General features: G+C 37.1%; 1 protein-coding gene across 4 annotated transcripts in view; it reads left to right on the top strand.

The window, feature by feature from the left end:
• The window catches only part of fes (FES proto-oncogene, tyrosine kinase), a 29,848-nt gene continuing 16,303 nt past the window's right edge, over positions 1–13,545 (top strand). Inside the window, exons 1-7 of one of the 4 annotated variants that reach the window (XM_083559117.1) lie at positions 1–548; positions 2,654–2,900; positions 4,240–4,413; positions 8,850–8,946; positions 9,319–9,502; positions 10,655–10,792; positions 13,064–13,183. In XM_083559117.1, the coding sequence (XP_083415243.1) occupies positions 2,676–2,900; positions 4,240–4,413; positions 8,850–8,946; positions 9,319–9,502; positions 10,655–10,792; positions 13,064–13,183 (938 nt within the window). In that variant the 5' untranslated portion in view covers positions 1–548; positions 2,654–2,675. Of the gene's footprint in view, positions 549–2,653; positions 2,901–4,239; positions 4,414–8,849; positions 8,947–9,088; positions 9,190–9,318; positions 9,503–10,654; positions 10,793–13,063; positions 13,184–13,545 lie in introns of those variants that run through there. The other 3 variants (XM_083559118.1, XM_083559120.1, XM_083559119.1) reach the window with 3 other exon arrangements.

Genomic DNA, 13,545 nt, shown 5'->3' with positions numbered 1-13,545 from the left:
ATAGACAAAGCTACCAGATCACATCCGATCCAGTCGTAGACGTTACCTTTTAATAATAACAATATATTTATTAAACAAGCACCGTTACAACGATGAATGATGGAGAAGTGACCACATTGCTTCATGCATTACTAGTAAATGTTATCTACTGATCAGCGGCTGCTACTGCTGCGCTCAGGGGAGAACTTCCGCGGTCTGCTGGGCCGCATCCCAATCAGTTCCCTGCTCCCTAGCTCCATGTTCTTGCTTGAATGTGAAACAATAGGCGGCTCCGCCCTACGTAACGCGCTCTCTGTCCAACAGGGGGTGGTTTCAGGACTCGACCAGGACACTGGCTCTGTACGGTACAGCTTCAAATCAGGCTGAGCGCGCGGCGGCTCGTGTGTGTGTGTGTGTGAGTCTCGCTGCTTTCAACTACACTGCACAATACGAGTCCTGTTTTTGTTTGTTTTTATCATTAGGCTGTTTTCTTTTTTTTTCGTCCACGCCGCCGTGATCTAATGGATCTCCACGCCCTTCAGACGTTCTAAGACAAGACACCGGAGAAGGTGAGACTCGGATGAACTTTAAATGCTGTAGAAATGGTGACGTAGTACAAGCAATTATGGTATGTTAGATCAGATTGTGGTTTATTCCCAGTCCATATTTTATGACGTCCTCCAGAAAAGGGCTAAAAACGTGAATAAAAAAAACTACTGCAGGTGACTGAAGCTGCCCACGGATGTGCAACTTTATTCGCATCCTGTTGCCAGACATCGGGGCTGTTTTGTAAGAGATTAATAGTATTTATGGGCATACATTTAGTTCTTGAAGTACACCAGGCTTCTGGGATGAGAAGAGAAATATATGACATGGTTGTGACGTCACACCAACAGACAAAGAACAAACACTTCATGGAGGAAACTGTATTCTTGCATTATTCTGAGACTCCACTAACAGCTGGATGAGAAATGCATATACTCTCCTAACATTGTAACTAATACTGTAACCAAACAAATATACATTGTTTTATGTGATACTGTAGATATTGTAATACAGTGGCTTGCTGTACTCTTTCGCCATGATCTTCTCCAAATTTAGTTTTGATCTGGGAATGATTTCCCAAGTTATTCACACACATTGTAATAAGAATTTCCTATTTCTGGTGCAACTATTCCACGTGACATAAAGACCTGGATTTGTTTCGGATTGTGTGTAGATACATTAATTCTTTAAAGGCCTAGGGTTTGCTAGAGGATACAACAAGAAAAAGCAGAGTTATGAAAACCAAAGCATAGAAACAATGATATTAATCAGACAAGCAACCAAGAAGCGACCTATGAACATGATTCTATCACCATCATGCATGCTACAAAATATGAAACCATTAAAGGTGTTGAATACTTACACACTTCTGGCATTGTAATTAATATGCAATTAATATTATAGTGGGTTGTACTGTGTATTTTGTTTCACCCCGTAATCCTAAATGTCTAATCTAATCCTTTACACCAGGGGTCTTCAATTGTATCATCAAATAAAAAAAGCAGGTATGGTTGTAGGTTTTCATTCCAACCGAGCAGTAACCACACAACGGTCTATTGGGACACCTACTTTTACAGCCATATTTGGTTCCTCCCCAAAATGTTTCCACAAAGTGGGAAACAATTGTATAGGATGTCTTTGGATAACCTGCTATAGAGCTCTGACCTCAACCATAGTGAACATCTTTGGGATCTATTGGAACACCGACTGCACTCCAGGCCTCCTCATTCTACATTCAGTAGCTGACTTTACTAATGCCCTTGGAGAATGAGCACAAAACTCCACAACCTGTCAGGTTTCTTTTTTTGTGGGAAAAACAATCAAATCACCACTAGTAAACATCTATCTCTGTATTGCAATGTGTGTGACATGTAAGCAAAGCAATGGTGAATAAATTATAGGCATCATGCAGTAATAAATTAAGTTATTCTTATTTGCATCATACATTTTTTGTCTAAAACTTCCCTAAAGGGAATAAAATCTAGAGTAAAATCTCAAAACTGACAATCTTTCATCTGACTAGTGATATCATTATAAGTGCTTCCATTTATGATGTCTTTCATAATCCTTTTGTACTGTTGTTTATTTCTCTGCCTTATACTGGTCAGGTTTATGGTTTACACAGGGTGTGCAGTGGGAATACACTCTAAAAGGGGCTCTCGACCATTTCACTGACCCTACACAAACTTAAGAAATTTTGAATAGCCAGACTACATAACATGCTATTCAGAGCTGAGAGGAAACTGGATAACCCAGAGGAAACCTCAGACATGAGCAGATCACGCACAGAAACTCCACTGAGACAATAACACAAGCTTAAACCAAGTCGAACTTTACTTCCTGTATTTTATAGCTTTATTTCAGAAAAGTAAAAAGAAAGTTATGAAACTGAAGTAAGTTACCATGAACTTTTCAAATATTGCTGTAGTTGCACAAAAACCGAAGGCGAAACCTTAAGATAATTTGCAACTTGGTAACTTCCTTTGCCAGTCTTTATAGCTGGATGGCTAATTAACAGCTAATAAGCTACACTATATAGCCAAAATATTACCTTTTGAAACTTTGTCTTCATTGACACAGTGTTCACATCTTCAGGGCTGTCATTTAAAGGCCACTTTTTTTCCTTTAGGTTGTTGTCGTGCATTGGGACGATGGGTTTTGCGGAGGAACTGTGGTGCAATCAGGGTCATGCCGCTCTGCTGCGGCTGCAGGACACTGAGCTGCGGCTCATGGAGGTGATGAAGAAGTGGATGACCCAGAGAGCAAAGAGCGACCGGGAGTTCTCTGCTCAGCTGCACCAAATGGCAGCCATGGTGGAGAAATTAGAGGGCGCTCAGCCTGGAGGAGGATTAGATTACATCAGCCAGCTCAATAAGGTATGTATGTGTCCCTGCTGGACTTCATTCAATCAAACATATTATTTCTGTATTATAGGTTAATGAGCTGAGGGTAAAACTACACCAATGCTGCCATTCACAGACTCAGTTTACACTAAATGCCATTTTAAATTTCATATTCTGCTGAACAAGGGTGAGCTGATTGACTTATGCTGTCTCTGGGAGGTTATTGAAAGGTTGCTCAATTAAGAAGCGCTGTGCTTTAGTGTGCCTCCAATGCCCTGGGCTGTTTTCTGAGCCAAGGTTGCAAAAGCAACTCTGATTATTCACCTCATGGTGTTTTTGTGACTTGAGATTTCCGTGTGCGTGTGTGTGTGTGTTTGTGTGTGTTTGGTTGCAGCTATTTCATCAGAGTGAGAGAAGCAGGCAGGGAAAACATTTATCTCATTTTCTGACATCCATTCCTAGCTATGCTAATGCAACAGTAATGTGGTCTCCTTCAGAGCCCTTGTCAGATGCACTCACGTTAAGATTAACACACAGACATAGTGACACTTACCTAAACATATGCTGCATGCACCATGTAGGCAACCCTCATGTACATATAACATCAGTGAAACCTTTAAGGCAAGTCTCCTCAACTTACATCAGTACCTGACTTAACTTGAGGATAAATAAACACAAATCTCCGGAACCACACACCACACAGAAGAGACTAGTTTATTATAACAGCAAATGGGGACAAAGTGTGGATTGGGATGTTCAAAAAACACATTTTAATGTCTATAACCATGTTCTTGCTTTTTTAAAACTCATCTGCCAAAAAAGACTATTTCAAGGAAATAATATGTGAAATACTCTATAATTTTTGCTTATTAGAATTTCAATTCCATTTCATAATGAAAATTTTCCAATATATTCAAGCATATTGCTGATTTGTTTACTCTTTTGCTGTGTGGAGTCTGTGGTGCATTTCTTTTCAGTAAACCATGTCCATAAGTGCTAGTCGGGAACTTTTCCTGATAAAATGTCATTAACTTCCCTATTTTTGATGAACAAATGATTCCTGTTAGACTTGAGTCAGTCCAAATTTTACATAATGGAAATGTGGCCTCACGACTTTTCAAAATAGCATAATAGCACACTGTTTACAAGTTAAGCGGAAGGGGTTTGAATGACCTAAATATCCGATGGCAGTTTCCATTCTTTATGCATATTTAAAGATTTGTGCATTTACACCTAAGGGAAGAAAGTTTAGAGATGTGTTCAGGTTTCTTAAAAAGCATTGTGAATGGATTTTAATGACTTCGACTTTACGCATTTTCATTGGTACTTTATGATGAAAGCACGCCTACTTTTCACCAAATCTCTCCGACAGTCGTGGAATGTGATGGTGAGCGAGACGGAGAACCTGAGTCGACTCCTGCGCAAGCACTCTGAAGACCTGATGGTGGGGCCGCATAGCAAACTTACACTTCTAATACGGGACAAACAGCAACTAAAGAAGACATATGGCGAACAGTGGAGCCTTCTCAACCAGGAGCTATGCAGGGTCAGCACCACAAATACACACTTTATATTTTCATCTGGTTTACATTAAATGTAAGTGTGTATATTTTTTATATGTGAGTTGGCGGGACATATATTTTTTCTCATGACAGCAGTGTGCAATTAAGCTGCAATTTTTATACACATATAGCTGTTGGTACACTTGGGAGATGAGCATGAATACTTTCGTCTAAAAACTATATCATCACGTCACGGTGCAGTGGCAGAACCCAAATCCTCTGTTTTTCCTGTTGAACACATCTGACTTGGCCTATGAACGGCTTGATGACAGATGACGTGATGTTTTGGTGCAAGGAGAGCACATGGGGTCACAAGACTGGAATGGAGAAGTAGGAGCTTATCCAAATGGGCTGGAAAGTAAAGTGTTTGTTAATTCATGGAACATAAAAAATGCATGATAATATTGAGGATAAGGAACAGAAATGTAGAATAAGGGAGAATATTGGATAATTATGATTGAAGAATGTTTTAGCGATTTATAAAGCTTTGCTGTGTCTCTACGTGACATATATCAGAGTTTTTCTTTAGCTGGATTTCCTCTAGAGCCATTATGTAACCCTTGACCACTGGTAGTGTTGAAACAGCTGTCATAAAGCCTTTGAAATTGTGCTTGTGATTTATTTAAACTGTCAGCCAAAAGCAATACTTATTGGCATAGCAGAGTGACCCATCCCATATTTCTGGAGGGCCTTTACCACCCAGAAGCTGACTGTTATTCACATACCGAACGGCACATCCAATTGTGGTTTATTGCTCTTATACCTGCACTTTTTACTCACTTCTGATGCAAATAAAACAATAAAATATAGCTTGTAATGTCACCAGGAAACCTCAAAGCCCAGTGTCTAGTATTGGAAAACATAGGTATAGCTTTAACTCTGACTGTTACAAGGCTCTGACACTGGAGACCCCGTCTAAAGATTTCAAGACACACTTCAGCACATTATCCAAGAAATTGACACACCAATTAAAAGTTTTTCCATTTATATTGAGAATTCTTTATATAAGTCTTTACAAAATAGTTGTTACTACAGACATTGTGACATATTAAAGCAGATCATTATAGTAAACCTCTTTGTCAACAAGAATACTTTAAATGCACTTGGTTAAGGATAAGAAGTCCTGGAATCCTCTGGATACTGTGTGAATTTAATGATCTGGATTTTGATAAATAAAAGTTGTACGTGCATGCTTATTTAATGGTAATTCATTCAGATATGATTAGGTCTGGTGACAAATATGCCAAACTTTGTTCCTCATGGGAATGCAGATGATATACAGACAGCATAAATAATGAAAAATTGAAGGTTATGTGCGTCAGCCAGTGTGTCCAGCCCATTTTAATATGTCCAGAAGGGAACTAAAGATAGGCATTTCTTTATGTTTCCATAATGAAAGTGTAAAAAAAACCACACAAATGGAAGTGAAAAAGTAGTGGTGGACTATGTTACGTGAAACAGAAAAGGGATCTAGCCAGAGGTTTACAGGTGGACAGAAAGTTAGAGTTAGAGATTTTGCTCTTTGTGAACATTATTCATTCAATGGACCAATCAGTCAATCAATTCAATGGACTGGTGGAGGTGTTTTTGTTTAGTTTTTTTAAACAATGGTTTTTAAGATATACACAGCATTCTATGGAGAATTGAGACTTCTTTCTAGCCCAGATTGTATCAGTGACAGTCATATCAGATAATTTCACAAAATGAATTGTTCCCTGGATTTGATTTACATTTGATCTGATATTTTTTTAGCTCATGTCACTGGCACGAATGATTTGTAACAATGTCACCAGTGATTATGAAGCAGCATGTGAAATACAGGTGTAGGTGTAATAAATGGCCTTGGATAAGCAGATTATGCATTGACCAATGAAAGTAAATATTACATAGATGGACGAACTTTGGGAGTGCATTAGATTCTAGCATTATAAACTATATTAAATCCTAAAGACGGAAAAAACCTACAGAAACAATTTAAAGAACTTTAAGCTGTCTTGTGCATTGTTATAATATAAGAAATATTTATAGTTAGGGCTTCTGTGTTGCCCTTGTTGACATATCTTTAAATACTTTTGTGACTGAATAAAATAGTTTGTACAATTTACACATGCTTGTTCATAATGACAGGGAGAAGTTCACAGATAATTACAGCAGGTTGTGGTATGAGCCTTTGTTAAATCAAGTCTCGACTGGTCACAGGCTGCGTTTCTCCCGCTGTTTGAGTTTTCTCTTAAAGTTTTTGGGATGGTTTGAATTCTGAGCGTAAACGGTTTAAATTATGCAGAAGAAGGTTTTTCCGTCACTATGACAGACCATGAACTAAAAATGACAAGAAGACACACAAGGCAGTTGTTCAAAAAAGTTACGCAAACATAAAAAAGTCCATAGAGCTGTCATCTACGCAGTTTTCAGGTTTCAACAGCAAAGTTTTCAGGTCTGAACAGTTAGGCCTCCTTAAGATCACTATCAGTGGTCTTCTTGAAAATGGTTGTTGTTTGTAGTACGCTTTAATGCAAGACTAAGATCTTTTGTGATCATGCTTCCTTTTTTTGTCAACTGTCTGTGAGAAAAATTTTGAGTGAGAGCCACATCTATGGGCATGTAGGCTGGGAGCATTAAAATAATCATATTTATTTACTTGAGTTGTCAGGGGACCTCTGACCTCTATTTGTTATATTAAACAAAACCTGCATAAAGGTTCTACAGGTTCTGGTTACTATTATCGCCTCTGATTAGTCATTTGTGCGTCTTTCATACTTCTGCATTTGATACTTTGACTTCCTTCTGGAAACTCATGAAAGGAATCATAAATTGTTTTTGTGCATTTGGCGATTAATGGCTGGCAAATGTCCCTAGTTGGCCAGTCAGCACTACTGGATTATTGGTAGTCGTAGGGCGTAGTCGTAAACATTGTGTTCAATTTGTGTTTAAACCAATTGATACATTTTATCTAATAGAACTAGCAATTATTAATATATTCTTTTTATAAAAGGGTCAGTATATTTAAATATTTCTCAAATAACAACCTGATGTAATATGAGTTATAATCATAGTCATAGATATGAGATTTTACAGACACGCATATATTACATATGATGCGTTTCAAGGTAACCAAGCAAATCAGCTTTCATTTCTGTCCAGATGTCCTGATTTGAGTGCTTTTTATATATATCAAATTTGTGTGTGTTGTTAGAGCAGGGTGAGGTGGAGTATGGGGTAGTGTAGTTTGGAGAAATTGATACATATATACATATGGCTTAAAAATATGTCAGACTTATTCTAATAATTAACAGTTTCACTTTTTATTTATTTTTTCTGTCAAGCTGCTTTGGGACAAGACCCACAATTAAAATTGCTACACAAATGAAATTGAATAAAATTGAATTGAATTGATCATTTAAAATGATTGCTATTGTATCTCCTTCAACTGTTAATAGAAGTGTTCCTGCTGCACAGGAACTTAGTCATGCTGCAGTTTACCTCGTAGCTTCCGTTATCAACCGAACGTCAAGGGCTTACTTCTGTGTTAGACTGTGTTCAAACATTTCAGTGGAGGCTGTGTAAAGGGCATGTAAAATCTGTGTTCAAGAGCCCAAAGGAAGTTTTAGGTAGATGTAGATATCAAATGACTTTGCATAGTTTTGCCAGGGTTGGCAGTTCTGAGATTTTCAAAGCTGTTTATTTTGCATTCAGATTTTAGCTTTGATCACATCAAGCACAGAATCTAGGCTCGAAGAGATGCCCTTTGTGAAAATAAAAATAGTACATCTCCTATTTGTATTTATATTTGTTTAGAATATAGTATATGTTCAATCCAAATAGTCTTTAGTGTCAGTGGTTTGTGCCTGTCAGAGGTAAATCTCTGTTAAAAACATTTCAATTTTGATAAAGGATTTTGCACTGCTTTGTAACAGGATCAGGTTGCATTGGTTGTTTTTATAATTGAGGATTTATAGTGATGTTGTAAGTGAAAACAGGAACTTCCTTTTGCAGCTCTTCCACAATACCAGTACATAACTGTAAATGAATGAAATATGGGATGTTGTATTCTTTAAATGAATGATAATGATGTTGTTGACAAAATTCTATCCATTTCTATTATCAAGTTGTTGATTTCTTTCTATAACAGCAGACCCTGTCATGTTTAGTAGATAATTCTTATTTCATAAATAACTATTTTTAAGCATTTAAAAAGTTTGCACAAGAGAAACCATGCAGGATGTTAGGTATAGAGTTGAATACAATTGTAAAACTAATCACTTACTTGGAAACTCAAATGTGAAATGGAACATAGTCTTTTGCTGTTGTTTTGCCTGTAAAAACCACGGGGATTTACACTTCTTGGTTAGTTCTTTGTATCTGAAATCACTGCAATTCTGTCTAATTGATTTTCTCGTCTCACCCTGTTGTGGAAGGTTAGGTCACCCAAACTGAGTTGGATCGCCTGAAGTCTAATTACAAGCAGTTGGTGCGGGATGCAGGCCAGGCCAAAAAGAAATATCAGGAGGCGAGTAAAGGTAGGGCACATAGTTGTTACTCATTTCTCTTTGCAGCATTGGCTTCCTTCACTTCCACTCTGAATGCCAAATGCTATGCAAATAGCACACAAATGCCCACAGCCCTCACTTACAATCAGAGGAACTGCTTTTGTTCAACACACACACACACACAATGTGGAAATTTCGTTACCATGATTAAGAAAAACACAATTCATTTGAACAACCTCGTAGCCATCAGAATGGGCCTCACAGAAGCTGCAGGTTGTATCTTATTTGTATGTTGTCATCTAAGAATTTTTTATATAAGACAGAACTTATTTTTTTCTCCAAATATGTGTTCATTTCATTGGGTTTGTGCTTTTTTTTTCATTACATTTTTATCACATCCAGACAAAGACCGTGAGAAGGCCAAGGAGCGCTACATCAAAGCTACACTGAAGCTTCATGAGCACCATAACGAGTATGTTCTGGCAGTGAAGGCGGCTCAGGTGCACCATCAGCAGCACTTTGGCCGGAGCCAGCCGGCACTGCTCACAGCTCTGCAGACGCTGCAGGAGGAGATGGTGCTCATTCTGTGAGTTAAACCCCAGTATTTATATTTGCATCATGCAGGTGTGCTACTTCTACCATTGTACTGGTTCTAATTGCAAGGTATTTGTAGAGCAAAGATGCAACATTTCGCTCTTGCCAGGCTGCAGATATATTCTACTTGGTGTGATCATTTTCTCGGCCACATTTGTACATAGAAGCTGCATGTAAGCTAGAAGATACAAAGTGTTCAAAGTGACAGATGGACTTTAGAAAGTAGCTTTTAGGGTTTATTCTTGATATCACACCTGGTAAAGTTCAACTTCTTGAAGCTGTCAGATATGAAAAGGTGCAAATATGAGGCGTGAATTAAAATAAGGATGTGTAATTTTTAAGTATATATGACTTAAATATATTAATATAGTAACTGTTCTCCACACCTCTGTATTTAAAATATTTTCGAATATATTTTGATTATTTAAAGTATATTATATTTCTCATATATTTTTACATTATATATAGTACTTTCTAATTTACTATATTATCTACAATATATATATATATATATATATATATATATATATATATATATATATATATATATATATATATATATATATATATATATCCTACATTTTGAGGTAAGCAAATGTTTGCTAAAACATTTTCTTCCATATTAAATATTTATCATATATTAATAATATGTAGTATATATGTATTTATATGATTAGTTTAAAAGCTAGTGCTCTTTATCAGTCTCATACATCATGCAGCCCTGTTCAAAAAGAAAAATGCACATTATGTGTAACCTCCAGTCTTGGGATAAACGTGTGCATTATGGTTGAACGTGATGTCTAATGGGAATTTCTGGCGACTGTGTATAACAGCCATGTAAGCTAAACTAAGTTTCACAACGAACATTACAAATTTCACAACTTGTGTTTTTACCCGCATTTTCAGTTTTGCTTTGGTCAAGCTGTTGAAATACAAAGAAGTACCAAAAGGACTTAAACTGATTAAAGTTGCACATTTTACATGACAAGCCCTTGAATCTTCTGCTATTTTTCTTTCTCTCACTGTGTCATTAGCTGACAACGTCCATATTGTATTGTCACCTATAAACCCAGCAAAAATGAGAAGTGGTTTCTCTGTCTGTGAGAATTCTTAATAAGCACATTTTTCTTTTTTCCCCTATTAGGAAGGAGATTCTGCAGGAGTATTTTGACCTGACCAGTCTTCTCCAGGAAGAAATAGTGTATGTACATAATGAGATGACCAATGCCCTCAAAGCCATCGAACCACACAGAGAGTATGAAAGCTTCATTCAGCAGAACAGGTAGCGCTTTGTTGTGCTCTCTTCCCCTGTTTATTCAGCAGGTTTGGTAAATCTTCACCAGTAAGGAACTTTGTTCCATGTTCAATTTGACTGCAGCTGTCTGTATTCAAATAGCATTTAGCATTTTCAGTGTTATTGATTAGTCTGTGGTTTTTCTACTTCACTGTTGATGAGTGAGAACCAGGGATAGCAAAAGTACTCACATCCTTTACCTTTTAGTAGAAGTACAGATACTCAGTACTACAGATAAAGTAGCCATTACTACTACCTTTTTAAGTATCACCATATAGATTAAAACTAAAATAATGAGCCTGGTTTGAAAATGTAAGAAGTAGAAACTACAGATATTTGTGTTTAGTCCACTCTGCAGTCCACTCTTTGTGAATCTCCCCCAAATTCTTTAATGGGCTTCGTTTCACTTTTTTCTACCACATCTTTTCCTTCCATTCAACTTTCCAGTAATGTGCTTGGATACAGCACTCTGTGAACAGCCAGCTTCTTTTGCAATGAACTTTTTTCTTACCCTCCATGTGCAGGGTCGCAATGATCGTCTTCTGGACACCAAGAATCTCCAATATTGAACTTTTTCACAATATTCACATTTTCTGAAATATAGAATTTTGGGGTTTCATGAGCTGTAAGCCACAATCATCAAAATGTAGAGAAATAGACTCTTGACAGGTAAAGGGTATTCTATTCTTCTTATATCGCTCTGTCAATACAACTATCAGATAATCTGGGGGGCAGCTTGGGAAAACTCGTAACAAAACTGCAAATAAACCTACAGACTTTTATGAAGTGAATTTATTTGCTGAGAAGGAGAATTTGCCTTTAGAGAGTGCAGTTCAGAAGAACATTTTAGCAGCTGCCTTCAGAAAACAAAGTGAAGACTTGTATAACTATCCAACAACCTGATCAAGGGATAATATTTACTTAGTAAGCAAAGCGCACACACAGAGTTTTAGTTATATTTAGACTGACTAAAGTCATTGTTTTTGCTACAGCCTTTGTCAAACTTCTGGTTTCTTATTGTTAAGATATGAAAGTATGTTATTGGTGGAAAATATTTGGCAAAACATGAATTTCTGGTTTTGTTTGGCTACTTGACAGATACTTGACACAATAACATCTGATGAGTATATTTTTCCAGATAGCGTTCTGGATTGGTATCACAAATTTAAAGAGAGATTAAAGGGTGTGTTGCTTTTCGGCTTACACAGTGTCACTGGGGTGCACATTCACACACACTCACACTCACACAACCACACACACACACACACACACACACACACACACACACACACACACACACACACACACACACACACACACACACACACACACACACACACACACCAGAAAGACACCAAAGCAGTAACATGTTAGCCTACATTTTGTTCTGTATAATACTGGTTATCATCTATCTTTCTGAAAAAATGCTTGACTATATGAACATATTTCTATTGGAAATTCTGTTCACACAAATACAGACTGATAGATGGCTAAGTTCAGGGTGGTAGACAGTCCGACAGCCACATTGAAGAAAGACCAGAAAAAGACCACTGAAGCATGCATGGCCTGCTGCTGAGCTTAATCTGCTCTGCATTACTGGTCTCATTGAGCAGATTGGATGATTTGCTCATTAGATTCTTCTGTTCATTACTTGTCTCCAGATCTCTGGCACTGAAGCAACTCTTTTGAGAAAGCGCAACATAACTGTTATAGACTTTAAAATGCCAGTCAACCATTTATGAACATCCTTCCACAAAGATACAATTAATTTGTTATTATTCTATGTAATTTAGTTTGAACCATGACGGTAAGAAACATTGTTATGGAAAAATAATTAGAGAAAGGTTGGTTTGTTTAGTTTGTGAAGATTATTGTCCAATAACCATTACTTCCTGCAGTATTTTAATCCAAAAGGGACAAGCTCACTAGTCCTAAACTTGTAGTCACTAATATATAATAATAAAAAAAAAGATGATTCTATTCATCCCCATAAAGCTGCTTTGGGACAATGTCCATTGCTAAGAGTGCATTACAAATAAACTACAGAAATATCCATCCTAAAATTCTTCAATAAAAGTCTACTTACAGAAAATGTCACCATAACAATGTATTAGTCCCAAATGCTGTGGCATACAATTTTTAATAAAACATGAAAAACTGTTGTTGGCCACAAATTGCTTGACTGCCATGTATACAGAATACACCAGTGTGGTGAATATAATATGAACTAATTATTAGAATGTGTGTTTGTGTGCGTAGGTCGAGAGCAGAAGTACCAGCGTGTGTGGAGTTTGACAGCAGCCTGCTGGAAGATGCTGAGCGTTTGAAGCCTGAGGAATTGGAATTGAATGAACTCACTCTGGAAGGAATACAGCACCGGTGCATACAGCCTTACTTGAATACTGCAGAATTGTGGAGATTACTTAAGCATCTTAGAAATTATATATTATTTTACAATTGTATTATACACAATTGTGTACTTTGCGTGCACTGCAAATAATAGTATACATACTGTGCACCACTCGCACTGTATTATATCTATAATATATTTTTGTGTGCATCAGTCATTAATGCATTAATGCATTGCACAGCAGTGCTCATCAGGCTTCATTACACACAAGTTAATATCAGTGTCTATAATGCACATTAGAGAACAGTACACACAGGTACACAGATTAGTTACGTTAAACAGTTCACACGGTCTGTGTGTTTGTATGAGGTTACAATTTTAAATGTCCAGA

This window comes from Silurus aristotelis, assembly GCF_946808225.1.
Source record: "Silurus aristotelis genome assembly, chromosome: 13".
In the NCBI taxonomy this organism is placed as follows: domain Eukaryota; kingdom Metazoa; phylum Chordata; class Actinopteri; order Siluriformes; family Siluridae; genus Silurus; species Silurus aristotelis.
Note: the sequence above shows the minus strand (reverse complement) of the source record. Positions and strands in the feature narration are given on the sequence as shown.